This window comes from Canis lupus, chromosome 11 (assembly GCF_003254725.2).
Source record: "Canis lupus dingo isolate Sandy chromosome 11, ASM325472v2, whole genome shotgun sequence".
NCBI classification, from domain to species: domain Eukaryota; kingdom Metazoa; phylum Chordata; class Mammalia; order Carnivora; family Canidae; genus Canis; species Canis lupus.
The window spans coordinates 57,513,900-57,541,624 of record NC_064253.1 but is presented as its reverse complement, the minus strand read 5'-3'; the positions used below and the strand labels follow the sequence as shown (position 1 = coordinate 57,541,624).

The following is a 27,725-nucleotide window of genomic DNA, read 5'->3' as shown; positions in this document are numbered from 1 at the left end:
ACAATGGGCATATCAAATTCTGGAGGGCTTCCAAATAACAGCCCTGGAGTTCCACCCTTTTTTTTAAATTTTTTTTATTACTTATTTATGATAGTCACACAGAGAGAGAGAGGCAGAGACACAGGCAGAGGGAGAAGCAGGCTCCATGCACCAGGAGCCCAACGTGGGATTCGATCCTGGATCTCCAGGATCACGCCCTGGGCCAAAGGCAGGCGCCAAACCACTGTGCCACCCAGGGATCCCAGTTCCACCCTTTTTGATCATGTTCCTAAGTTTCTTTTTTTTTTTAAGATTTTATTTATTTATGAGAGAGAGAGAGAGAGACAGAGAGAGAGAGAGGCAGGACACAGGCAGAGGTAGAAGAGGCTCCATGCGGGGAGCCTGACGAGGGACAGAGACCAGGGATGCTCCTGAACATCCTACAATATACAGAACAGTCCCCTACCCCTATGCAGAAAAGAATGATTTGGCCCAACATGTCAGTAATGCTGTTGAGAAACTCTGCTTTACAGCAAAGTTCCCTGAAGTGTCATGAATTTGCATTGGCTCTTCAGCAAAGTGTTGAGAAAGTGGCATTCTATTTGTTCCTTTTATTAAAGTCAGTCTTTATTTGTTGATTTTTTTTTAAAGTCAGCCTTTAAACACAGGTGCTGAGAAGGCCCTCAAGGAAGGATCACTAGTCTCAAATGACTATTAACTTTCCTCTTGATAATGAGAGTAACCTATAGAGTTCTGGACCAGGAGTTTTGCTCTGGTCTGGAATGTTCTCATTCATGGAGGATGACACTCAAAGGAGAGCAGATTTGTTCTGTGCACTGAGCATAGCAACCACAGGCAGCCTCATTACAACTTCTGGAGACCTGAGCAGAGTTCTGGTGGTGCCTTTTACTTATTCAGGGCTCCCAGCCCCAACATCCCTCCCTCTTTTCCCTGCATCTTTGTTCCCTAGAAGGAAGTACCAAACCATGTCAGTCTCAGAGTCTGGTGGCTTGGTTGCTCATGGAGCTCAGAAACTTAGGTTCCATTTTTCCCTTAAGAGCCATCCTGGCTTTCTCCTCCTGATCTATATCCTGGAGCTTCAACTCTGGTTTCTATTGGCGAGTTCCAGAAATATCTCCATCTGCTTATAGGCCCATGCCCTGCCTTGTTTTTGGCATTTTCTGTCAAGGTAGCCTCTTGACTCAGGACTAAAGGTGAGTGCCTGGGTACTGCAAGCTTCTTTAAAAAAAAAAAAAAATGGAACCTTAACTTCCTCAGTTGGCACAATGGGTACCCCGTTTCCTAGGATGGTCGCTGTCCTGCTATGAAGTCACTGCCAACTCTAGATAATTCTCTTGATATGATAGCCTCTCCCTCCCCACTTAAAATTGCATGTCTGCCCCTACAAGCTCCCCATTTCCTTTTTCTACATTATTTATCCTCATAGCACTTATCTTCTAATGAACACTATAATTTACGTATTTATTTTGTTTAATGCTCGGCTTCCCCTACTGGAATATAAACTCAGTAAGGGCAAATAAATCTCTATTTGGTTCACTAATATGTCCTCAACAACTTAATCAGTGCTTACCATATGGTAGATGCCCAATAAATTTTTTGTTGAAGGTTGCATGAATGTGATCAGTCCTCCAGTTTATAATTTAATTATAAACACTGAATGTACATAGAAATGGACTTACTGAATCCAATTAAGTCTCTTTTTAGATAAAGTACATTTAAGTGACTTTCAAAATTGAGAAGGATTTTCTAGTTCTCAAAAAGGCTGACATTAAGCTTGTCTCAGGGTATCAATTCTTATGACCATAAAACACTGTGACCTTTGAAGCTGCATTTAAAATATTCATGCTCCATTTAGATCATACTTAATTTATGGCAATTAATTAGTGTTACATGAATTAACTGTTTACCATGGTACTTTCTATTCTGTCCAGTGCTACCTAATCCTCAGACCCGACCTAAATGGCATAAGACTTGCTTGGTATTTAATTAAATTTTTATTAGAAGTAATAATGGAGCAACTATGTGATCCCAAATGGGAAGCCCATAATAAATAGCTTCTGGGTGACAGGCTATTTTAGTTGCTAATAGACAGTCTAATCTTGACATATTTGGATGAGGTTTTTTTTTCTTTTTTCTTTCCTTTAACCCAAAAGAAATTAGTTATTCAGGAAGGGAAAGTTAATTTAGTTTTCTTTCCATATGACAAACAACCCCAAAGCCCTCATCAAATTCTAATTTTTTATTCATTACTATTCAGTATTAAGTCAAAAAGTTACTATTTAATAATTGATATTTACAAGGATATGTCTACTCAATGTATTAGTAAATATAAAGGATTTAACTAAACTTATCTTCATGAATTTTTTGGAAAATGTAACTTCCTTATTTGGTCTTTACTGCTGAAAAAAGAATGTAGGGATTTATCTCTTGAGAACTTAATTAAATCTGGGTGTTGTTGTTCAATTTAGTGTAACACCAAAATAGATGGTATAAGAAGGGAAAGGAATGGAGAGGAAAATGATTAGGAGAGGGAGAAGTCCAAATATGTGTTCTAATTTGACTGCATTTGTTTTTATAAAATGTTGGTGAAATTTGTTAGTCCAGTCAATTCTTTTCCTCCCTTCCCACATCATGTAAACACAACTTAAGAAATTAAATCACAGTTTAGAAATGGGTGGAACCTACATCTGGGAGGCCGGGCATCTTTCTTATATTGACCACTTTGGAAAAACCAATTTATTGTTGGATCTGTCAATCAGAGCAATCCCATCCTCTCTGTCAAGATTCATGCAGTTAGTATTTGTCTACAGGAGGAGATGGCTTCATTTGAATGTTTTCCCTCTGACTTCACGATTCTTGCTGTTTTCTCACTGAAAATTTAATTTGGATCTGTGGGGTGGGATGAGGGGATACTGTTCAAGTCCATGCCACCCAGACTAGAGAAGTCTGAGAGCCAATGTACCCCTCTCAGCTCTGCTTTGTACACTGAAGACCACGTGAAAGGACTTGGCTATCTTCTGGATAGCCTGTATTTTGCCCCTATTTTTCCTCCCCCTTGCTCCTTTAAAAAAATGGTTAGTTCTTCTTCTGATTTTAAAATTATACATACTCATGATAAAAATTGGAAATTATAGAATAGAAATCAAATGATAAAAATTATTCAACCTGTTCTCCTACAATTCAGAAGTGACAAAAGTTAACTGTGAGTGTATACCTTCAATCTTTTCTTTCACTGGGATAAATACACACACACACACACACACCCCTCTGATGTTGTATCTTTCTTATTTTGAAATAATTATAGATTCATAATGACTTGACTTTTTCATATAACATTATACCATGAATATTTCCCCTTTCATTAAAAATTCTTAAAAATAACATTTTCTGAGGTTGCAACTAAGAGTGTTAGCATTATATTGAAAAAAATTGTGTCATTAGATATTTCTAAGTGTGTTATAAAAAATAATTTTAGTCCAAAAAATTAATCTACATCAATGATCATCTCCTTAGGATAAATTATTTGAAGTGGCATTTTGGGTTAAAAAGGATAGCTATTTTTTCCCCAAAGATTTTATTTATTCATGAGAGACACAGAGATAGGCAGAGACATAGGCAGAGGGAGAAGCAGGCTCCCTGCCCAATGTGGGACTCGATCACAGAACCCCAGAATCATAACATCAGCCAAAGGCAGATGCTCAACCACTGAGTCACCCAGGCACCCTAAAGGATAGCTATTTTTAAGCTACTGAAATACATCATCAAACTGCTATGCAGAAAGAGTATATGGATATAGTTCTTCCAGAAATGTGTTCGAATCTCAAGTTTTTCCTCACACTTGACAGCAAAAAGCGTTACTTTACTTAAAAATATTTTGCTAATTCACTGGTCATTTTGTAATGAGAAGCTGATCATATTTGTCAGGAAATACTATTTGTAATGGATTCTAGAATAATTACATAAACTGCAAGAGAAAGTCATGCAATTTCAACTTAATTAAAATAGCTAAAACAGCTGTCATTTTCTGATTTTTTTGGTGGCTACTAGTTTAGACAAAAGGACTGTTAAGCTCTTTAGAATAACATATCTAATACATTTGATTACTGCCTTGCTCTACTTCATATTTTCAAAGGAAACCTCCCCATTTAAAGGATCTTTAAGTAGTATGCTTGTTCCTCTTAAAAAACCACATTAATCCAGATACTCAAAGTAAGTTGCCCTTCTTAAGATACATGGACCCCTCCCCCCACCTCCAACTCTCCTATATGAAGCTAGGGCAGAATTCTCTGACTTTCTCTTAGAAATTGCCTAACATATGTACTTTAATTTCCTAGAACTAAGCTGAAGAGTGGTAATAAAGTTAATTAAACAGGAGGAAAATGAATAATTTAAGAACCAGCATTTATGGAAGCAATTTTAGGCAAATCTGTGATTTAACAAAGTCAATCTTTGTTCTTTACTTATCAAAAAAAATGTTGAAAACCTACTATGTGCCAGACATTTTGCAATATGCTGTTGATAAATAGTGAAAAGATACAGTCTTTGTTCCCTAAAGAATCACAAAGTAAAGGGAATAACAGATTTAGATAACTACATGGATATGGTAGGTGCCTATAAACACACTCAATGGGGGCCTGGGAGAGGAGGTAGCTAGCTGTCTGGGGTGGTAAAAAAGGTAACGTGTAAGCAGTGTTCTGGAGGATGAGTAGGATTGTCAGCTTTAAGGGTGAGAGGATGGCAATGGGGTGCCCCAGGCAGAAGGAATAGCACATGAGCAGGAACCAGGGTTAAGCACTGCATTGTTCAAAACACTAGGAATGCTTTGAAACAATTTAAGCAGGGAAATGACTTGATCATAGTTTTGTTCCAGAAAGAACTGTAAAATGGACAGTGGATGACATTTTTTTGGGCCTGGGGTACATGGAGCCACGTTGCAAGACGAGATGTAGGGAAACCACTTACAGGGCAAAAAATTTCAGTGGCCTATACCTGGGCTCCCAAACTTCAGAGTGCATCAGAACTGCCTAAATGCAACACCTGGCATGAAATATAGATCCTCAGGCTCCATTCCCGGATTTTCTGATTTGGTAGGCATGGGACGAGGCCTAAGAATGTACATTTCTAACAAGTTCTCAGATAGCTTAAGGTGACCTCTAGCACTATGTTTTAAGCAACTGGGCAGACCCGGTGCCATAAAACAAACGAGGGAAGGCATGAAGCAAATGCTTCCCTACCTAGAAATCTCTTTTCTCTCTCTTGATGCTGTTCCTCTAATTCTCCAAGATTTGCATGTTACCTGCTGGCTGTCTCCCCATACAAGCATCCCTTCCCTGTGAGCAGCATCTCTGTTAGCTTATGATAGACTCCAAAGGACTAATGTGTTATTGGTTATAAAAATGGGAGTTTGATGTTCCTCCAGGGTGAAACATTTCTACTTTAGTCATCCTCCTGAAACCACACCTCAGCTCAATGCACTGACTCCAATTCGAATTTCAGGTAGCACCAGCAATCTGCAGGTTTTGTTCCTGGAGGGTGGGGATGTCCACCAGCAAAGTCTTGTCCTGACCATGCACAGAGTCAGGTCTATATAAATGATAGACACCAGGTACAATTTCTACGCTTTAGACTCTGCCCTGATCCTTATCTTTGCCAAGGAAAAGCAACAGTGACCTTTAAAGATATCTCCAATGGATTGTAATCAAATAACCTTCTGCTTTGAATAACTTGCTCTAATTATCTGATTAGTGATCATAAAATCTTCTTTGAATCAAATTATATAAATGTCTGTAGACATATACACTCTCCCACTCCCACTTCTTTTTTTTTTTTTTAAAGATTTTATTTATTTATTCATGATAGTCACAGAGAGAGAGAGAGAGAGGCAGAGACACAGGAGGAGGAAGAAGCAGGCTCCATGCACCGGGAGCCCGACGTGGGATTCGATCCCGGGTCTCCAGGATCGCGCCCTGGGCCAAAGGCAGGAGCCAAACCACTGCGCCACCCAGGGATCCCCCACTCCCACTTCTTTCCTTGGGAAAAGTAACTTTGTCCCATTTTAATTTTTAAAAATATTTTATTTATTTATTCATGACAGAGAGAGAGAGAGAGAGAGGCAGAGGGAGAAGCAGGCAGAGAGAGAAGCAGGTTCCATGCAGGGAACCTGACACGGGATTCGAACCCGGAACTCCAGGATCACACCCTGGGCCAAAGGCAGGTGTTAAACTGCTGAGCCACCCAGGGATCCCCAACTTTATCCAATTTTATATCAAATTCTTCATCTGTACAATTAGGATTATAAATTACCTTACAGGGTGTTGGGTGGATTAAGTGAAAACAATGTTTATAAAGTGTCTAGTCTACCATCCTGTAAAGATTCTCTTCTCTCCTTTTGTTTTCTCCTGATAATTTGTTACCTAGCCAGTCTAGTGGGAAGTGGCCAAACACTGGATATCTTTGAAGGCACCACTGTTTGGAATGAGTGAACTCAGACAGTGGTGACATCATCTTGACCAGGGATTATCCAGTGATTGCAGACTTCCACAAGTCATTCTGCAAATATCATCAGGAGATGCTGAAGACTTTTTTTTTAAGTGATTTTATTTATTTATTTATTTATTTATTTATTTATTTATTTATTTGAGAGAGAGACAGAGACAGAACAGAGAGAGAGAGTTCGCATGAGCAAGGAGGAGTGGCAGAGGAAGAGGGAGAAACAGTCTCCTCACAGAACAGGGAACTTTATTCAGGGCTTGATCCCAGGACTTCTGAATCATACATAACCTGAGCCACCAGGAGCCCTTGAAGACTATTTTAATGTTAAGAGTTGCTTCTTTTAAATTAGATTTTCTTAGGCTTCCCACTCTTCTACATCCCTCATTCCCACTCCAATCACAGAAGTTCCTGCATATTCAAATTCAATGTGGTCATTTGCTTATGACTTGAGGAAATCCAACCCTTTTCTTTTTTTTTTTTTTAAGATTTTATTTATTCATTCATGAGAGACACACAGAGAGAGAGAGAGACAGAGACAGAGACAGAGACATAGGCAGAGGGAGAAGCAGGCTCCATGCAGGGAGCCTGATGTGGGACTCGATCCTGGGATTCCAGGATCACACCCTGAGCTGAAGGCAGATGCTTAACTGCTGAGCCACCCAGGTGTCCCCAACCCTTTTCTATAATAGGAAAAAAACCCCAGGATTAAGGATAACCAAGAGCTGAGAGGATGTTGTATTCTGGCCTTCACTTTCTTTCTTTCCTTTTTTTTTTTTTTTTTTTTTTGGGCCCCGCGAGCATGGCCTTCACTTTCTTAGCCGTCAATTTTGTGGGTTTTAAATGGTAGCATAGCTTATTTTAATAGCAGCCATGTTCACACTTTGGGGGTTTTATCCTGGCTCCCATGAAGATCTGGTCAGTAGGTATTTCTAAGATCTCATTTGAACACTGTAACAGTTATTTATTGAGTATTTACTGTGTAGGAACTCTGTAAAATCTACTTCCTACCTATTCCCATATACATATTCATTCCCATTCTACAATTATTATCCATATCACCTCAGATTTTTTTTTTAAATCCTAGAAGGAGAGACATAGCACATGCGTTAATTAATTAATTCTTTATCATGAACACTAATAAAACCATTTGTTCTCCAACCTTGGAAGGCATTGTTTTCCAGAATCTGATGGATTAGATTTCCCATACTTTGTGTAGAGTTTCCTGTATAACAAAATTATACTGGATGGGAAATCTCTGTCAGGAAATTTGATTGTTTCTAAATTCATTCTATTGGTATCCCTTGCTGTGCCCCCACACCCTCGCCTGACTCAGTTAAAGGGTATATGACAATATCTGGTCAGTATTAAAATATATGTCCAAAGGGAGTCTCAGATAAATATTGTGTAGGGAGAAAATCCAAGTTGAAATAATTTGTAAGAAAATTTAATAAGTACTGCTTCACTTCAAGGATGAGAAATTGGACTTGGCACTATGATCAGCCTCAATTTCTGCACTTCCCAGAAAATCCCTAAAGAAACTCTTGCTTTTATTTATTTATTTTTTAAAGATTTTATTTATTTATTCATGAGAGACACAGAGAGAGAGGCAGAGACATAGGCAGACGGAGAAGCAGGCTTCATGCAGAAAGCCTGATGTGGGACTCGATCTCAGGACTCCAGGATTATGCCCTGAGCCAAAGACAGATACTCAACCACTGAGCCACCCAGGTGTCCCAAAACTCTTGCTATTAAAGTTGATGCCTCCATAGCTTAGTTTATTTCATCAAGCATGTTCATCTGTATTAAGTTTAGTAGATTGTACCTATAAGTGAGGGCTTGGTTCAGCATGCTTTTGTACTCACCTATGAATCTTATGATCCTTCGGAGTAAGGGGTTCAGATAACAGCATTCTCCGGTCAGAATGGTTTTCTCCTGGGCAATCAGAGATTCTCTGGTTGACTTTATAAAATACATGGATATCTCTCCAATAAAAATCTGGAGAAGGAATGTTTAAGAAATGTCAAGTTGGAAAGAGCTGTCTGGTAAAAGAGATCAGTGGCTTTAAAAAACTGAAAGCAAAACCCAAACTTTTGAGGTTCCAAATCCTTTTAAAAGATGTAATACTGCAGAGATAGAGAGTTAAAGTAGTTTGCATTTAATTCTCCAAAAGAATTAGAGATGGCAATAAGTGATCATTTCAGTGAGGTTTATACTCTTAAATTCTAAATTCATATAAAAACATAGGTTGAAATACTAAATTGTAATAGAATCTATGAGAAGGCTCACTCATGCTGGACTGAATTTTTTTTTAACTGAATGTGTGAGCTGCAATGACGAGAAATGACTGGGACAGTCATGTGCCCAATAAGGCATTATAAACACACATCACAATTTATTTCATTATGTGGCAATATGTTATTTACCTGAAAAATCTTTATTTGAACATGTTGGCCTGAGTTATATTTCTCATACTGTGAACTGGCTGACTGTCCCTTCTTTATAATTGTCACTTCTCTCTCTTGTTATCTTGAACTAATACATATATATTTACAATATAAATCATAATGCCTTTGTGTAGACTGTAAGCTCCCTGAGGACAGGAACTGACTACCTGTTATGTTTCTTGATTATGCTTCTAGCACTCAGCACAGTGTATTCCTATTTAAAATCAGGAACGGGAGGCAGGTAAGTTGTCGGGTGAAATCTGAGCACCACCAATGAAGAATAAAGTTACGAATTACCATCATTCATTGATAACTAGGTGTCAGGCACTTCATCATAGTATTTTTCTTTCTCAGAAGGTTCCTAGTGTAGGTATAATTACCCTTGTTTCATTGGTGAAGAAAGAAAGTTCAGTATCGGGGCAGCACTAGAATGTGGCCATTACAAATTTTTCTGTGTGCACGTTCTCCTGATTGTACAAATATAACATCTGAGGCACAGAGGGATGAAATAATTTGTCCAACGTCAGAGTTGGTAAGTCACAAACCCCAGCTCTGAAGCTAAGAAGACCTGGTTCCAGAGCCTTCATCTCAACCACTTACAATTTTACTTAGTACTGACTTGATAAAGATATTTGTTGAATTTGTGTTTAATATTGAGAACACAGAAAACAAAACAAGTTAAGTGTAATATGCTTTAAATACTGAGAATCTCAGATGCTATTAAAGTACAAGACAGAATGGTGTTGTGGAAACAGAACTAGAGGCAAGTCAGAATGGGGCAGGAGATTGGCAAGAGGAGACAGAACTAGGGTCAGACAGGCACACAATAGCATGCATCACATTGGCAGGTGCTAAGTATGGTTGTTCAGAATTAGAAATATGTTGTGCCTTATGTCCCTTGGAATTAACAATGAGTCGATGCTCTACCATGGACAAATAATTTGAATAGCTTTGCGAACTCAGCTCTCCTTCTTTTCTAGTAACACCTCTCTCTCCTAAAATAAGGTGCCAAGGGGTTCTGTTTGTCCTTAGTGTACATGATGGAACTGCCCTGCTCTTCTTTATCTTAGTGAACAGATGGGGATAAATTCATGCATGCTTGGATACAGTGAAATAGTATTTCCTTAAGGGAGCTTTCTCTCATTCCACAGACCAGCTCAGATATTCTCGTTATACACGGATTTCTTACCTTGTGTTTCTCTCTTCTATTTCTTATCAGAAATGGTTACATATTATTATTGTTGATCTTCGTTATGGGATGACTTGTCTGTCTTATTCTTGGTTATACTCCCCCCAGGGCTTAGCCAAATGTAAGGTACAAAGTAGTAATTTGATGCTGAATGAATTAAGCATATCAGATTAATGAAGGGCTTTTGGAATACGGGTTTAATGAGGTAAATGATAAAGAACAAAAAACGATTTCCATCATTTATCCTTCCAGATTCAATGAAAATGTCACCATTCTTCCCAAAGCCTTTACCAGATCCCCTCAGGAAAAGAGGGAACCTGTCTGCTCATTGCTCCCACAACACATTATACAGATCTCTATCTTGACATCTACTCAATTAATTGCAATTAGTGTTTGTGTGTCCCTCTTCATCTGACTATGATATCCTTATGGGAAAGACTTTTGCCATTCTTTGTATGGTGTTTAGGACAGGGACTGATATATAGTAGGCTCAACCAATATTTGTTGAATGAATAAAAGATTGAATTTTTAGAGGATCTTCTTATAGATAGAATCCTCTGACCTTAATTTCTCTGAAGATGAACAATGCAGGAAATTGACAATATGGACCAGAAAGCACACCATTCTTGGTGTATTGCTTAAGATTAAATAAAAACCAAGGACTAAGTAATACAAAGTGAATTATCTCTTCTGAACTAAATTCACTCATATATTCATTTTGCATTCAACAGTTTTGGAGAGGGAGCACCCACTCTGCCAGGAATTGTTTTAGCACTGGAGGCATAGCCATAACCAGATGTCTAGTGTGTATGTGTGTGTAGGGAGGACACAGGAAACTAATAAATACACCATATAATGTCATGAAATGACATATGATTACAAAGTAAATCAAGGGAAATGGGATGGAAGGTGATAAACACGTAAGGATATATATGAAAAGAAATAAGCATTGCTTGCCTTAGCCATTCCAGAAGCCCAAAACATTCTTACTCAATAGGAAAGAGATGTGCATGTTCTAGAGATTCTCAATTTAGTGAAGCTTTCCACTACTCACACATGAGGACAAAAAAAAAGCAAGAAAATGTGTGAGAAAATCTATATACAGCCCATTCTTGTTAAAAATACACATGTGCACATACATATACCCACATAAAAATCTCAACAAAATCACTCCATGTCATACCAAACCAAACAGAATTTGTCTTGCAAAAGGGTATGGAACTCAAATAAAATGCCCAAAAGTCAATTCTAAGACTCTCGTGTCAAAGGTAATATGTGGTACAAGAATTGTTACTATTGGTGAACAATATTCAAATTCCAATTAAGGTATGAAGCATAAAAGAAAAAAACAGAGCAAGGATATAGACTAACTTATATATCTGGCTACTGACATAACGCTGAGAATATATTAAGTGATAATAAATATCTCCATAAGGAAGGAAGGAAGGAAGGAAGGAAGGAAGGAAGGAAGGAAGGGAGGGAGGGAGGGAGGAAAGGGGTCATTTTATAACTGAAAGGTAGGAAAATATTCCTGGTTTTCAGTTAAGACTGTGGTGGACATAAATGTTGCTGAAGAAACAATCCAGCTCTCAGACCCCAGGGAGTGGGCTTCATGGATGTTCATTTTTCTGTGTTTTACTGACCATACATAGGGTGTTATTTGTCCATCTACTGGGTCCTATAGTCTCATATAGGGCCTGATTATATTTGGAGAGAGAAAGAGAGAATGCTGCCTGTTAAGAGAAGGGGGTCTCTTCTCTTTCCTGACAGGCCTCCTGCCCACGTTGAATGCTATTTTGTACACGGTAGCAGATTTATGATTCTGGTTTTGGCAATGGCTGGGTTTCTCCATCTGTGTCTTTGCTACACACACTCTGCCTCTACCTACCCCTCTGTTCAGAGAGCAACTGGGACATGTGGGACTCTCTAGGTGTTTGGCCCTGGTTTCCCTATTATTGCCTTTCTGATTGTTGGCTGACAAACATCATATTATTCACAGCAAATCAGAATACCCTCTGGTGAGAAATGACCAAGGCCAACCTCTAGATCTGGCAATGAATGAACTGCAAATGACTTCCATTGGTGCACTTCTTATCCCCCAGCTATGCTGGCTACAACCCCATGTGACACAAGACATTTAGAGAATAGTAAATATACTTTAAGTAAGGGGGACAACTGTTCTAACTTGATAAAGTTGTATTTCAGATATATAAACCCAAATGGCAAAGAAATAAACAAATAATCCTGGAATATGGTATTATAGTCTGGTGTGTTATCTTTTAGATCTTCCTCACAGTGTTTCACAGGAGATCTGGTAAGTGACAAATAAGTGATATAAATGTAAAATATTTAGGGAACAGTTTTTAGATTTCAAAATAAAAAACAGTTTTCAGGAAAAAATAGTCACTGGAAGGATGTATTGCAATCTCATATTGTAAGGGGGATTCATTGCATGTTACACGTGGTTGTCACTAAAAAGGGCATCTAGAACTCTTGTAATATATGTTTTGGGTTCACACATATGCTAGTTGTGGCTCTGGTACTTGGCAAGATCAGTCATTGCTGTTTTTTGAATGTGGGCTGTAGAAATGAAATCCCAGCTCTCTCCTCTCTTGAAGTGCGATTTGGGTCAAGTAATTGAACGTTTCTGAACCCAGTTTCTTTTTTCATGACTTTGAACATGAGGGTAATAACTGTATCTGAAAATAGTTTACAGTATTTTTAAAAATGTACATCAAAGCATCTGTACATGCTCAAGGAATGTTTCTTGTCTTTATTTCCTGGCCTATCTAGGCAAGAATGTCTGTTGAGAATGATTTTTAAAAAATCATTGTCTCTACTTCTAGAGTAAGGAAACATGGTATGACTCCAGTTCTGTTCTGCCCCCAACCAGGTATTTGATCTTAGACTGGTCACTGAGCCTCTTTGGGCCTCAGTTTCTCATGTGTCGGACAAGAAGTCCCAGACTGTGCTGGTCCAGCTCAAACATTTTGCTGTTATGATAGGAACTGACAAGACAGCACTGAGGAAGGGAAACTGATATCACATAATTGGGCTTCAATCTCAGTTCCACTGGTTAAACTCTCCAGGGCCTTAGTTCACTTTCAAAATCCCACAGGACTTTGCCCTCACCAAGTAATCTTTCCTTAAGCAAAGTGGATGCAACCTACTCCAGAGTCATCCTGTTGCCTGCTGCTATCTCTGTCACTTGCGTTCCTGAAGGACAGTAGAGGTTGCAAATCCCTCTCTGGGATTTCTGCGGATTATACTTTGAGGAAGAGGAGAGGAGAGGGTTCTTTGTACACTTCCCAATATTAGCATTTAAATAGCTTCAGCTATTTAATAGCTTTCAGTCCCAGGGATTTCTGGATGCTTCCAATATTCTCCTGGGAGCTTTCCATAGTCATGAGCACTTCTAAGAAAGGCAGGCATGGCTTTTGTGGTAGATTTTGTTTAGTGACCCAGGAAATATAAAATATACAGACTGTGCTGACAGTCCTGAATGCCCACATCTTCACGTTCTGCTCTAATCTTTCCCCACTGAATGCCATGGACAGCCCAGATCTGCAGAGGCGTCTTGCAGAGGCTCAGTTGCTGAGCTCTGGTTGGTTCAAGAGTTCTTGATTTCTGCTTTATTACATCTAAGTATAAGTAAGAAATTCAACTCCAGATACTTCCTATGCCTTTTAAAGATCAAGGCTTCAACAGAGTCAAGGCCATTTGCATGATGCTATTTTGGAAGTTGTTCAGCAACTATTTGTGGATTGGGGCCTCCCTCCTGGTGTTAATCTAGGACCCATATCTACCCACTCCGAAGGCAGTCTTCAGTTGATACCTGTTATAAAATGTAATACAGGTGGTATGCTACATTCCAAATCATAGCAGTCTCTTATGCCTTTATCCTGGATAGTGGATATCAGAGAAATTGGAATTTAAAATGCATTAGGTAGAACACTGCTCTCAATAAAAAGCAAAATGCATTGGGATAACTAACTAAATTGACCAGCATGTATTTTTAGGCAAAGAGGCTTTTCAAGAAGCAAATTATCAAAACTCCTTCCCACAATCACCAGCAATCACTAGAAGGGGCATCTCAAAGATGGCAACCAAGTCTTTCTGTGGGATGATGTGAGGGGAAGAGACAATCTGTGAAAGAATTTAGAGCATTCATGTGTAGCTGATAGAAGATGGGGAAACACATTTTTTTAAGTTTTAAAAAATCCACAATCATTAATGGGTATACCTATAAATCTTGCCCAGAAAAGAAAAATGTAATTGTAAAGACTAAGTACCTTAGCATCAACAACAACAAAATGATGTTCTCATGGTAAGAAACAAAAAACCAAAAAGGAAGTCATGTGATCATGTACAAAAGGGAAAAAGATGTGAATTATAAAGTGTTAAAAGGGGTTTCAATAGATGAGATTATTCAGAGCCTGGAAGAGGCAGATTCTGAGGCAGTGCAAAGTCCCACAATGCTGCCTTTGCTTCAGCAGCTGCGTCCCACGTCAGCCAGCCAACAGACTTACATTTAGTGAGAGCCCACTCTGTTCCACACTGTGTTTTGGGCTTTTATATTCACTCCAAGAGCTTACAGCCCGGAAACCCCCCAAATGAAGATTCACAATTTCCTCCAATTTGTGCCTTTCTATCAAACTGTGTTTGTCTCTTCCTTTCCTACGAAATTCTAGATTAGTCTTATATATGCGTGCGTGCACAGTTGCATGCAAACTGCGAGCTGTTTCAATTCTCTCGGGCTAGGCATCAAATGTTCTGCTGCTTCAATACTAAATACTCCCCTGTCACTTTGTTGTGAGGCCAAGAAAAAGGTTTAATAGCCATTTTTCTCATGCCTTGTGGTGCTGGGGCTGAGGTAAAATAAAGGTAAATCAGATTCTCTGCTGAGTTAAATCCTCTTATCCAAGCAGGCTCTCTGCCCTTGACTCAGAGTGGTACAAGTTTCTTCAGGAGGCCAGAGGCAGTGGTCATCCAGGGATTCCACATTGGTTAGAAGGCACCCTGCAGATTTCTTGGAAGTATGGGCTACCACTTTTGGTTAAACTGTTCTGGACACAATAAATCCCCCAAGCTCTAACCTTTCCTGAAGATCTGAGACAGCAGTGGCCTGTCTCTGTGCAGTTTAATGCCCATGTGGCTTTGCCCTGACATGATGTTGATCTCTTCTGACAGCAAAGCACAAAAGGAGAAATAGGAACTGACAGGTCAAACACTCAGCACAGTCTTTTCCCTTGTGCCTTTCTTGTGCGTCCCTGCAGTCATGAATGGAGTTGTTAATGCCCATCCAAAGAGACACAGAGCAGTGGAAGGTGCTAGGTTTTCCTACATCCTTTGTGCTTTAGAATGCACAGTAAACCAAGGACAAGTCCAGGTTGCGCTACTTTTCTGAAAATCGCCATTTGTTAATGTCATACAAGTCACCCCACAGGGATCTTGCCTTCTTCCTACTCCAATGAAAACAGGAAATGGGCTTAAGGAAGAAATAAACAATGACAACAAAAACTCCATGCAGTTCTATGAAAACCTGACCAGGCACAGAGTATAAAATCAACTCCAGAAAGAAAGTTGAAACTTGGGGATTGGGAACATGACATGTGGAACTTTCCAATCAGAATGCTTTTTAAAAAAAATATTTTTATTTTTTTATAGCTTTATTGGAATGTTAGAACTAGAAATATCTTGGAGATCATTAGCCCAATCCCTCCTTTTAACTACAGATGAGAAATTGAACCTATCAAGGGAATATGACTTACCAGAGGTCACACAATTACTGGAGGCAAAGCCATGACTGGATCTTTGCCTCTTCTGACACACCCAACCTGAGATCAGATGACGGCAGCGTGAAGGGAATGCACACTCTGAAGCAGGGACGGTGCTCTGTTAGACACTTGGGATCTGGATCCCAATGGCCCAATAAAAGCTGCTCTTGGACAAGCCATACCTCCCTAAGATGGGACAGAAGAAATGAACACAGTTCCTTCCTCCCAGGAAATGTCTGAGCATCAGAGGAATTTTGCTCTCTATCCTGACGCTGCTCACTTTTTTTCAGGTCTTAGGGGAAGATCAAGCACTGTCAGTGCGTTTCAAAGCCACACGGTTCTCTACCATTAACCTGTCACAGCTGTAATCAGCCTTGGCTCCTAGCAATGCCCCTCATTCGGGAGAAAAATAAAAGTGGAACCAAATGGGTGGCTATCTGTTCAGTCACACACAGAACTAGCTGGACCTTCAATGAATCATTTAACCTAGTTAAGTCTTGAGGTTCTCAACTCAAAAATGAAGGGAACTGGACCACACCTTCTCTATGTTCTTTGGGGTGTCTCTTTTCTATTTCACTGGGATGTCAAGAGGCTAAATTAGGCAAAAACTACATAATGTAAGTAAATTAAGATGTCATGCTTATAATCATTTATGGAATATTCCTCAGCCTATGTCTTAGGGATCTGCTAGCATTATTGGTCACATTTTTCACCCAAAGAAGCAAAGAAATGGAGAAGGTTCCATACTTGAGAGCTATAGTAGAACTATAGGTTCTTAGCCCTCAGTTGTTTATTGACCATAGGAGCAACTGACTTCCATGTGAATTTGTGTCATTTAGGGAAAAAGGAAGTCAATGAAAGAGATAGAATCAAACTTTGCAGCCTGGAGAACAGTTTCTACTGAAAATCTTAGAATCAAGGCAATATTATTTTTGCCCAGAAAGAAGAGAAAATTCTCCACAAAGTTCTCTTTTCCTATTTTTGTTTTTTGGCCATGTGTGTTTTTGTTTATTAGAATTGCCATTTTCAAGTCTTATTAGACATTGGTTGTTTCATAATTATTGCCAGAAGAAGTGGAGTAAACAATGTTTTAAAAATGTATCTTTTGATTTGAAAATAATACACACTCCTGTAGAATTAGGAAAGGAGTATATAAAAGGATAAAAGAGAAGAAAAAATTAACTGTACCATTAGCACTCATAGGTAATGACTGTAAATTTTTAGTTAATTTCATACTACTCTTTTTTATGTATAATTATAAATTTGTGATTATCTTGCAACACACACCATGTATCTTCTTAGGGCCATTAAAGATTCAGACCCACAGACAACCACATGCTACATTGGGCACTGTCTACTTGGAAGGAGGGAAGCATCACATGCTCCTCTTCAGCACGTGTCTTCACAGTGGTCCAGCACAGCAGTATAGCTCAAGTGCAAGAGACCACAGACATATCAGAGGAAGCAGGAGCCACCAAGACTTAAAAACCTCATGCTTTATAGGAGTCAACATCTGGTGCAGCCAACTCCACAGGCATAGCTTTCAAGGTCCTGCAGCGGATGTGTGAAATTTCTAGAGTCACTGCACTTAGAAATAGCATGGCACCTCCTCGGGTAATTACAGTTCTCTGAGTACAGATGACAATTCACCAATCAGGAGTTAATTTTGCCTAGCCACACAGTTGATATATACTACTAAAAACCTTTCTAGGAAAACTCACCCAGAAAATTAAGAGGTCAGATTCTCTTGTGAAAGGGAGAAAGATTTTCATGCACTATTATATACATTTTTTAGCCCTTAAAAATCTTTTTTTTTTTAGCCCTTAAAAATCTTAACATTAAATCAAAAGCATGTTTCATTGCTATTAAAGGTGTCTCAAAAACACAACTGCCTCATAATGTATTTACACAATCCCCCAGTACTGTGTATTTAGCCAGTTCCAAGTTTTTCATTGGGACTACAGCTGACATGAATATCCCTATACACAAATCCTTGTATTTATATAAAACTGATTATTTCCTTAACATAAATTCAGGGAATGGAATTAATAACTGAGTCTGAATTTTATAAACTTTTAATACATCTTTGATAAGCTGCTCTTTAAAAAGAAAATATCTGTCTACACTTTTACTAGAACTGTGTGAAAGTGTCTGTACCTTCAACTACATGGGCTAATTTCTTTAAAACATTTTCAATTGCATAGAGGGAAATGCTGTGCTTGTCAAAATTACTTTTCTTTGATAATTGATGAGTTTAGAAATGTTGACATGCACGGTCAATTTACTGTTTTATTAATTGTTTATTCTTGTCCTCTCCTGGTTTTATTTGGGGAAGCTCATTTTTAAAAATAGTAAGGATATTTACATTTGAGTCTTACATCCTGTAAGTTTTTTGAGTCTTATATCCTGTAAGTTTTTTGCAGTCTTTTTCTTTTGTTAGAGATGCTTATTTTTAGGCAGACAAGTCTATCAAACCTTTTCTATATGCTTGCATCAACATTCATAAAGGAGACTGTTTTTGCTACTCAGGGTGCTTTTGTGGGTGTACACACAGACTTTCTAAGTGTTTAAAATCTATATTTTTCTTGCTTTGTAATTTGCACTAAAAAGCTTTCCATTTATATTTAGGCTCTGGGACATTTTATATAATTATGGATTTTCTATTCCTTGAAAGTTTGAAGGAATTTATGTTATAGCTACATGTCCTCATACTATTTAGTGAGATAAATTTTAGACATGTTTAAAAATTTATCCTGTTTTTATTCACTATTCAGCTTTCCTACATCCTTTTAGGGCCTTGCTTATAAATTATCTTTTCATAAAATATTACCAATTTTATTGAGATGAAAGCATTTATTGGCACAGAATTGTAAATACAATTTTAATACAGACTTTTAAAGGTTTATGTATTTTTGCTTATATACATGCTTTAACATTTTTTTTACTTCTGCCTTTCTATAGTAGACTAGGGGGTTGCACATTTTGCTTTTCAAAGAATTAGCTCCTTATTTTACTTGTTAATTCTATTGTTTTCTAATTCACAAATTCTTTTGTCCATAGTTTTTCTTAATCTGTTTCCCTGGCTTTGCTTAGTTTTTTTTTGTTTTTTGTTTTTGGTTTTGTTTTTTTTTTTGTTTTGTTTTGTTTTGTTTTTAATGGAACAAAATCTCTCTAATTTCAAGAAGCAATTACAGGAGAACCTAGGCAATAATATATATCCCGGGACTAGGAAGAAGAGAGGAGAATACATTAGTAAGTCAAGGGATCACTCAGAGAGATGTGTGAATACATAAGAAAATTATATGCTTCTGAGAGAAAGAAATCAGGATGTGATTCCAGACTAAGTCCACTGCCTGTAGTTCCAGGGCTTCCAAGTGGCGTCTCATTCTCTTCAGGTACAGGAAGTTGGCCTGTGATCCTGAAGAGGGTGAAGAACGGTTTCCAGCCAGGCTCTTTGTTCTCCTACTGCTAAACAGTACATGCCACTGCGCAGAGTCATTCATACGAACAATCTTATTCAAGTCTCATGACAACTCCATGAAATAGGGAGTTATATTATTCCTATGTTTTATGGCAGGGGGCAATAGAGTGATTTGTACAAAGTCACATAGGCAGGATGTAAATCCAGATGTGTTGGACTGCAGAGCTTGTTTTTTAACCATTCTAATATACCACAGTTTTATCACTGCTGACCTTAATTGCTATAGTATAGTCTTATCATTTAAGGGGGTGCTTACAGAGCCTAGGATCAATGATTGAAATAAAGTAGCAGGGTTCATTATGCCCATATTATTTCTCCTCAAAATTCTATTCCATTTCTCATCTTAAAGCAAACAAAACATTTGCATAGAAAACAAATGTCTGAACTGAATGTCTGAGCAGTCAGTATATTTCTTAGCATGCCAGTCAATATTTTTATTACCAAAAGAGAGAGGAGAGAGTGAGGGTGGGGGGTAAGGGGGCAGGGGTAGAGGAGGCAGCCCTTAGAAGAGATAGGGGAAATTATAACTGAGATTAAACCCCAACTAATCTGACCTTGTAGCATGTTCAGACATAAAAATGTTTATTATGAAACAGACACAAAGTCATTTTTAAAATTGAAATTAAAATGTCTAAGGGTTAAACCACTTTATCAGATAATATAGATCTGAGCTTTATGCTTTTGAAAGTTTCCCTCGAGAATAGTGTGGCCAATTTTTTTTTTTTTTTTTTTTTTTTGCCTCATGAGAGAGAAAAATGAAATAAATGAAGGTAAAGTTGCAACTGAATTGAACGTGATGTAATGTGAACACAGCCAGAGTCACCAAGAATGAATCGCAGCAAACTTTAGGTCAAGTGATTTCTCTCATCAGCCCTTCTGGAAGTTCAATCAGAACAGCAGGAGACACAGGCCCAGGGGATTCTATTCCACTCTGATCTGAGTCTTTATATTAGCACCAGCATTTTACATTCAAGACCTCTTCTGAAATACACACACCCCACAGCATATTTTTTCAAGAGCACAGTAGCTATTCTTAACGTATTAGCCAATCATGCCTGTTGATTTACAATATCCACATTTACTTTAAAAAATGTGTGTGTGTATATATATAAATATAAATGGGAAAAAATCATGTATATATCTTGTGTGTATATATATATATATGTATATATATATGTATATGTGTATATGTGTATATGTGTATATATACACATCTTTAAATTCAGATACCAAAAAGCAAAAGCCACCTATAAAAGACAAGACCTGTTTTAATGAGATTTTTTTTTTTTTAATGCAGAGCTCCATTCACCATTTTGGCTGAAATAGGACACCCCCGATAAGGCTGCTGGTGAATGCCCAGGAAGGGAGGAAAGAGAAGAAAAGGAAGACAGGAAATGTTATTTAGTATCTGACAATAAGGAAGGAAGTATTCTGTACTTACAATAGCAGTTGGGGTGGCAGCCAGCACACAATAGAGCACCAGAGGGGTGATGAAGCTTTCTTCCTCGGTCCCCGGGTAAGGCTTCATTAAGTCTCCATCCTGACAGAAGAATCCTTGGATATGCACCTGAAAAGTGTCAGTGCATTCGAAGTAGTAGGCAAGCAGCACTGTCCCAGCCATGATGACAAGCTGAAAATACAGCATGGCCACACAGAGACATTAGCAGGTCTTCGGAGCAGCGCTCGCCCCGCAGAGCACACTCCCTCCATCACCCCAGCAGCTCTCCTCCTTTTGGTATTGGCAAGTGTGTGCGTGCCTGGCTCAGCATGCTCTGGGCTCGGGGAGTGTGTGCTTGCTTGTCTGCCTTGTAACATCTGTTATATAAACCTTCCAGAAAATAATGAACAGCTCCCATCGGAAAGGCAGACCACAGCAAGGCTTAAGAGAGACACCCAGCTTCTGCTGCCACCCTCGCAGAGGATGCATGGCAGCCAAGGCAGTATTTCCATTCAGAACAGAGGTGAAAAGTCAAAGGGCAGTGGCATAAGAATTGGCAAGATGTAGATGTGAGATCTGGTCCTGAGAAATTTCATCAAATATTAGAGATATACTTACCTTATTATAAACTATTAGAGGCAGGTAAATCATGAATGAATGAACAAATGAACAGGAAAACTAAAGCCTAGAAAGGTTAAAGCCTGAATTATTGGCAGGGACGAACACATGGTCCAGGAATACCTTCTCCAAAAAGGCGCATTTATTCCCAAATGCTTTCTACCAGTAAATCCAGGACTTTCCTGATAACATCTTACTATAATCACTTATCCTTCATAAGGTTTAGACATAAAAAGGGACATAATTATCCTTTCATTTCCACTCACAAATGTCCCAGATACTCACCGAGGTTTAGATGTAGGCTTTAGTAGGTATGAGAAGTTGAGGGAATATAGAAAAGCCAACATTATTTTTCTCATTCATATTTGGAAACACTAAAATGCCAAGATAAAGGTGATAAAGGTAGAAAGAACATAGGTTTTCGAGGTTATGAAATCACAGAAAACTAAGCTGGAAGAGGTCTTGGAGATCTTCCTGTCTAAAATCTTTATTTCATAGAGGAGAAGGCTGAGGCCCACAAGGGGACGTGATCACTCCTGAATCATCCAACAAGGAAGCCAAACAGGTACTTTGGTTGAGAATCAGCAATGTAGGGAAACTTAGAAAGGAGTAAAAAAAAAATTAAGTGATTTTTAAAAAAGTATCAATGTAATAATGATGGGAAAAAATCAGAACTTGGGAGGACATCTTTGCACATCATTTGTGGCTCAAAATTGTTTCTGTTTGGAAGTACATATGGGGCAGTGAGGGGGAAGGAAGGGTTTAGGAAGGCTAAAGCTCTTATTCCAGCCCTGGAATGACTAACCCAAGGTCATGACACAGCTAGTTAGGGTAAGTCTGGGACTAGAAAGAAACCCACATTTTCTGATCCCCAGAAGAAAAAAAAAAACACCTGTACCACGACATCAAAATTTCACCCTCTGCAAAAGCCTAGAGAGGTACAGAGGGAGGCAACTCTAATGCAGAGAGGCACTATTTGGCGTTTTTTTCTATTTCATACCCAGTTCTCTAGCCACAGCACTGCAGAGAAGCTTTACATTCTGCCCATTTTCTGAAACCAGGCCCAGCCTCTACTTGTGGGATGTTATCTCGGCAATTCCTCCTCATTCCAGCTGAAATCATTCAGAAGCCTTGAGTTGTAGTGTGTCTAAAGTGCGAACCCCTAACCACTCTGCCATAAAGCTCTTTGTCTTTGGCCTCAACCATTGCCACCTTTCTTTACTTCCAGTAGGTCGCATATCATACTTTCCATGCGTTGTGCTTCATACGTGACTTGTCTCTGGTTCTACAAGGACTATATGCTGCTCTCTGGCATTTTCAACCCTTCTTCCCCAATAGAGCTTCTTTTTTTTTTTTTTTTTTCCCCAATAGAGCTTCTGTCACGACTTCTGACCATCTAGTAATCTCGGGACACTCCTGAGTGTTTCTCTGCGCCTGATGTTATTTCCTGGGGATTTACCACATGTAAATCACGAGTGCTCAGGCCAGGCAGCTCTGCTGTTTTTGGCACTTTCTTTCTTTTCTTTTTAGCCAGAGAGAGGAGATTTGGATTAGTCTGTTTACTACAAGTATGAAAGAGAGGTGCTCCAAAGCTGCTTCTGCTGGCAGCTAGTTCATAAAGTCAAGGCCATGTGGTTTCTATTTCTTTTGTGCTTCCCTGGTCAACTGAACTGACCTGATGGGAATGAACCTAGTCAGCTGACCTGAATGTTTTGGAGCTGAGCAAACACTATGATTCCCACAGTTTGGGGGCTTTACCTCTAAGGTTATCTGTGCCTCCTGCACAGGCCTGATCTGGGATTTCTTTTTTTTTTTTTTTTAAGATTTTATTTATTTATTCATGAGAGACACAGAGAATGAGGTAAAGATATCGGCAGAGGGAGAAGTAGGCTCCCTGTGGGGAGACTGATGCGGGACCCCGGGATCACAACCTGAGCCAAAGGCAGATGCTCAACCACTGAGCCACCCAGGTGCCCCTGATCTGGGATTTCTAGGAGTCTCCTCCATGTGGCTGGAAATAGATTTCTGTCTCATGGCTTCATCAGCCCTTGGGAAACAACTACTTGGGGGAATAATAGGCAGGATCTATGGGAGCTTTCAGATAAAACAAAACCCAAAAATGGCATCTAGCTTCCTCTAATGAGGACAAGTATCATATTTTACTGGGTGCCTTTGTGCTACCACTTCCATTTAAAAATGGGCAGGATGAAAGTGAAGTAAACAAAAGTAAATATACATAGGTAAAAAGACTCACTAGAAAAACACAGAACAGAGATTTTTTAACTTCATATACATCAAAATCAACAATAATGGCAACAAAAAAGCCAAGGTCAATATGACTAAATTTGAAATCTATAGAACAAATCTTGAATAGCTGCCTGGCCAATTTAATCCTGGAAGCAGCATTCAGAGAGAACTGAACTGAATGCGTGAATCAGTCAATTGAAAGGCATGAAGTACTGAGAATCTTGGAGACTCAGGGCGGGAGAGGAAGATGGGAACTTAGGCAGCCTACCGGATGGCACTGACCGGGCGCCGTAAGTCTGCTTACACTGATCAGCCTCCCTGATCAGCCAGGAGCCCTTGCCTGTCATTTTCAAGTAATCCTTAAATTCCCTGGAGAGTCCCCAGTAATGCCAGTTAGAGATGCACAGAAGCAAAACCAGAATAATTCAGATCTTGATTTCTAGGTTTCTTTTTTTTAATATTTTATTTATTTATTCATGAGGGACACACAGAGAGAGGCACAGACACAGGCAGAGGGAGAAGCAGGCTCCATGCAGGGAGCCCGACACGGGACTCGATCCTGGGACTCCAGGACCACACCCCGGGCCGAAGGCGGCACTAAACCACTGAGCCACGTGGGCTGCCCTCTAGGTTTATTTTCTATTGAACATTCTCTTGTGACCACATATTTAAAAAGAGCTTTGCATTTACTGCAGGAACAGAAATACCACATTGGTTCTGCTTCCAGAGAGGTCTGCCCTGCAGCTCTGATGACAGCGGACAATTAGCCATCGGCATCCTCCCTTCTTCCTCTCTGTCCTGGGCCATGATCCATCACTGTCTAGGTTTATGTCACTGGTGCCAGCTGGCACACTTGCCATCTCTGTTGCCTTCTCCAGCCCCATTTAGGGATGCATGGAGGGAGGCCATAATGTTGGTGTCACACAAGCAGATGGTGAGGCTGTGCCGGACCCAAGTGCAAGTGGAGGGTTGATGAAATCCGTGTGAAAGGAGCAATTATGGCAGTGGGGGGGAAGAAGCTCACATACCAGGCTTTTTCCTCAGCTGCACTTCCCAAGAATAACAATCTGATATAAAAAAATGCATTAAATCCTGGCCACTCCACAAGGATTCAGAAGGCAGAAGCCAGCAATATCTGAAATCCTGCCTGTTAGGGTTGAGAGCGTTGTGTTTCTACCCTCCACTGATTAAAGATCACAAAAAGTGATAACGAAGAAGGTTACAAAGCTGAGGGAAAAGGCTGAGATGACAGTACCTTTTCCTTTGGTCTGTAAGTCTGGAGGAATTGCAGACCACTAATTTATACAACCTGATACAAGCTGGAAGAGTGGGGGAACAGGTAATGATGGTATGACTCATGACAGCAAGCGAAAGAGTACATGCATGCACGCACACACCTCCCCCCACCCCACACACATCCAGGAGAAAGGGAGCAGACATGTGAGGTTGGAATGAAAGGACTGGTATTGGTCTGGAGTGTAAGGGGCATATTTGAAACTGGAGAAGCCTAGTCTAGGTGACTGACCATTTCAGTTTGTCCAGGACTGAGGGGCTTCCTGGGGCCTGGCACCTTGCAGGGCTAAAACCAAGATAGTCCTGAACAAACTGGGGTGCTAAGGTCACTCTACCTGAGGCAATGGATGTTTCCCTCCCCAAAGAGGTTTCTCATTCTGGTTTTGCCAGGAGTTATCAAGACTATGGCAAATTAATGAGTTAACCAACATTGTGGAGGCTGCCTCTGTGTTCAGTCTCAAACTAAGTGCTGTGAAGGTGCAGGATTCTTAGACTTGTTCTCTAGGACCTCAGACAATTTGTGATCCAACTGGGGAGTACTCATAAACACAGGAAACAGACAGTAATCTGTAGATATGTAGGAGGGTGTCAGCTAATCCCAAGTTGGGGTTCCTACATGGCTGCCTGTGCCTGGTGAGCTGGTAGGGAGCAAGTTGACAGACGAATAGGTAAAAGGTTGATCTATGGAAGAGAAGGGAGTATAAGGGGATGGATAGGGCAGCATGGTGTCTGTTTAGGAGATTGGTTTTTGACTAAGACCCATGGGCATATGTTCAATTCCACAGAGAGCAGGGATAAAAGAAGAAACTCAGCAGGAAGAACACCGTAGCAGAGCTTAGATGGTTAAGATTTGGCACAGTTGTGATGCAAAAGTAATATCTTACTGAGGGCTCTAAGGAACAGCCCACTTTAAGGACTTGTATATTTTTCATATTAATAAAGAACAAGCCAGGCACAAGTGTCAGTAGCTGTATACAAGGGCTTGGGTTGGAAACCCACAAGTAGGGCGCTGATGGAAGCAGGAACCAAGTTATTAAGCTGGGGAGGAAACATGAGAAAACTGCTCATGAGCCCATGTGACACCTCCCTAGGCACCTCTAGAAGTAAGTGTGATCCTTTGAGAGGGAATGGAAGCTCCCCACATAAACAACAGAGGCAAGAGCCAGGAAAGAGGAGGATGGGATGGTGATGTAAAGGTAATGATATATATGATGCATTTGTCCCAGGTACTGTCCTAAGAACTTTACATAAATTAACTCTGTTTCTGCCCAATGACCCTGCAAGGTAGGTATAATATTATTTCCATTTTGCAGGTGAGGAAACAGAGGAAGAGAGAGATTATATGAATTGTATAATGTCACATGAATCACAGGTGGGAGCCCAGGATGATGATTAAATATGATGCATTTCTCCACATAAACTTAGGTGGCCTGTGGAAAATCAGTTCACGAATATAAGCCAGCATGACGTTAAAGGGTAAACTATATGCTACAGACTTGAGTACTTTTTTCCTAAGATTTTATTTATTTACTCATGAGAGACACAGAGAAAAGCAGAGACACAGGCAGAGGGAGAAGCAGGCTTGCTGCTGGGAGCCTGATGCAGGACTTAATCCCAGGATCCTGGGATCACCAGCTTAGCCAAAGGCAGACGCTTAACCACTGAGCCACCCAGGTGCCCCAGACTTGAGTACTCTATTCAAATGTTTCCTAGTGTCAGTTTCCTTATCTGTAGGAAAGTTAATAATAATTCATAAATATGCAATGGGCATGTTTATATATTCTCATTTGGTTCCAAAAAGGAGTTTTATCAACCTTCATCAAATAAAGTAAGCAAGCATTGGTGAGAAGCTGCTATAGAATAAAAAAGAAGTATGGAGACAGAATTAGATCCTAGAGTAGAAGTTGTCTAAATAGTCAACACAATAAGGAAATGTTGGTCAGTTGCACATTTCACAGTATCTGTAAGATAAAAAATGAACCAATGGTTAAAGATAAGTAGAATCCTTCTGATATAGTAGTGACTGGACTGGAATTCTCCCTGGGTTCTCATAACAGGTGTGGCATGATAAACAAGGGCTCAAATGGAGTAGGATGGCACTGTTTTTTATATGGGACCTCATGTCAATTCTTTTTTTAAAAAATATATTTTTAAAAGATTTATTTATTTATTTATTTGGCCAAGTGGGGGTGGTGAGCCGGGGGGAGGGGCAGGGGAAGAGAGAGAATCTCAAGCAGATGCCCCCCTGAGCTTGGAGCCTGACATGGCGCCAAACCCCATGACCCCAAGATCACAACCTGAGCTGAAATCAAGAGTTGGAGGCTTAACTGACTGTACCCAGGTGACCCCCCTCATACCCCACAATGTCAATTCTTCACATAGGCTGATGATATCGCATCAAAGCGAAGTGAACAAAAGTAATATTGATAATAGAATGGAGGAGGTGGGCTATTATATTTCAGACTAGGTTGAACTTGAGAGAGACGGCATAATGAAACACTAAGACTGTGAGCCACATTTCACTCTGCTACTTACTAGGCATGGGACTCAAAATCTCAGGCTTCAGTTTCTCCATTTGTAAAATAGGGCTAATAATGTTGTAGCATGAGAACTGTATGTTTAACTGCATATTAACTGCGTATTTAGAGCAGTGGCTGATTAGGAAGAATGGACCAGACTACGTATACCTCATGCATTCCTTCCTCAGTATTGTTTCTCTCAGCTTAGCTTTTTAAAAACTCTAGAT

General features: G+C 39.6%; 1 protein-coding gene across 18 annotated transcripts in view; it reads right to left on the bottom strand.

Annotated features, from left to right (window-relative positions):
* PLPPR1 (phospholipid phosphatase related 1) overlaps nt 1-27,725 on the bottom strand; it is a 554,792-nt gene that overhangs the window by 23,243 nt on the left and 503,824 nt on the right. For all 18 annotated transcript variants that reach the window (XM_049116313.1, XM_049116319.1, XM_049116317.1 and 15 more), the window contains 2 exons: nt 20,825-21,013; nt 8,355-8,487 (listed from right to left, as the gene is read on the bottom strand). In XM_049116313.1, coding sequence (XP_048972270.1) covers nt 8,355-8,487; nt 20,825-21,013 — 322 coding nt within the window. The remainder of the gene's footprint in view (nt 1-8,354; nt 8,488-20,824; nt 21,014-27,725) is intronic.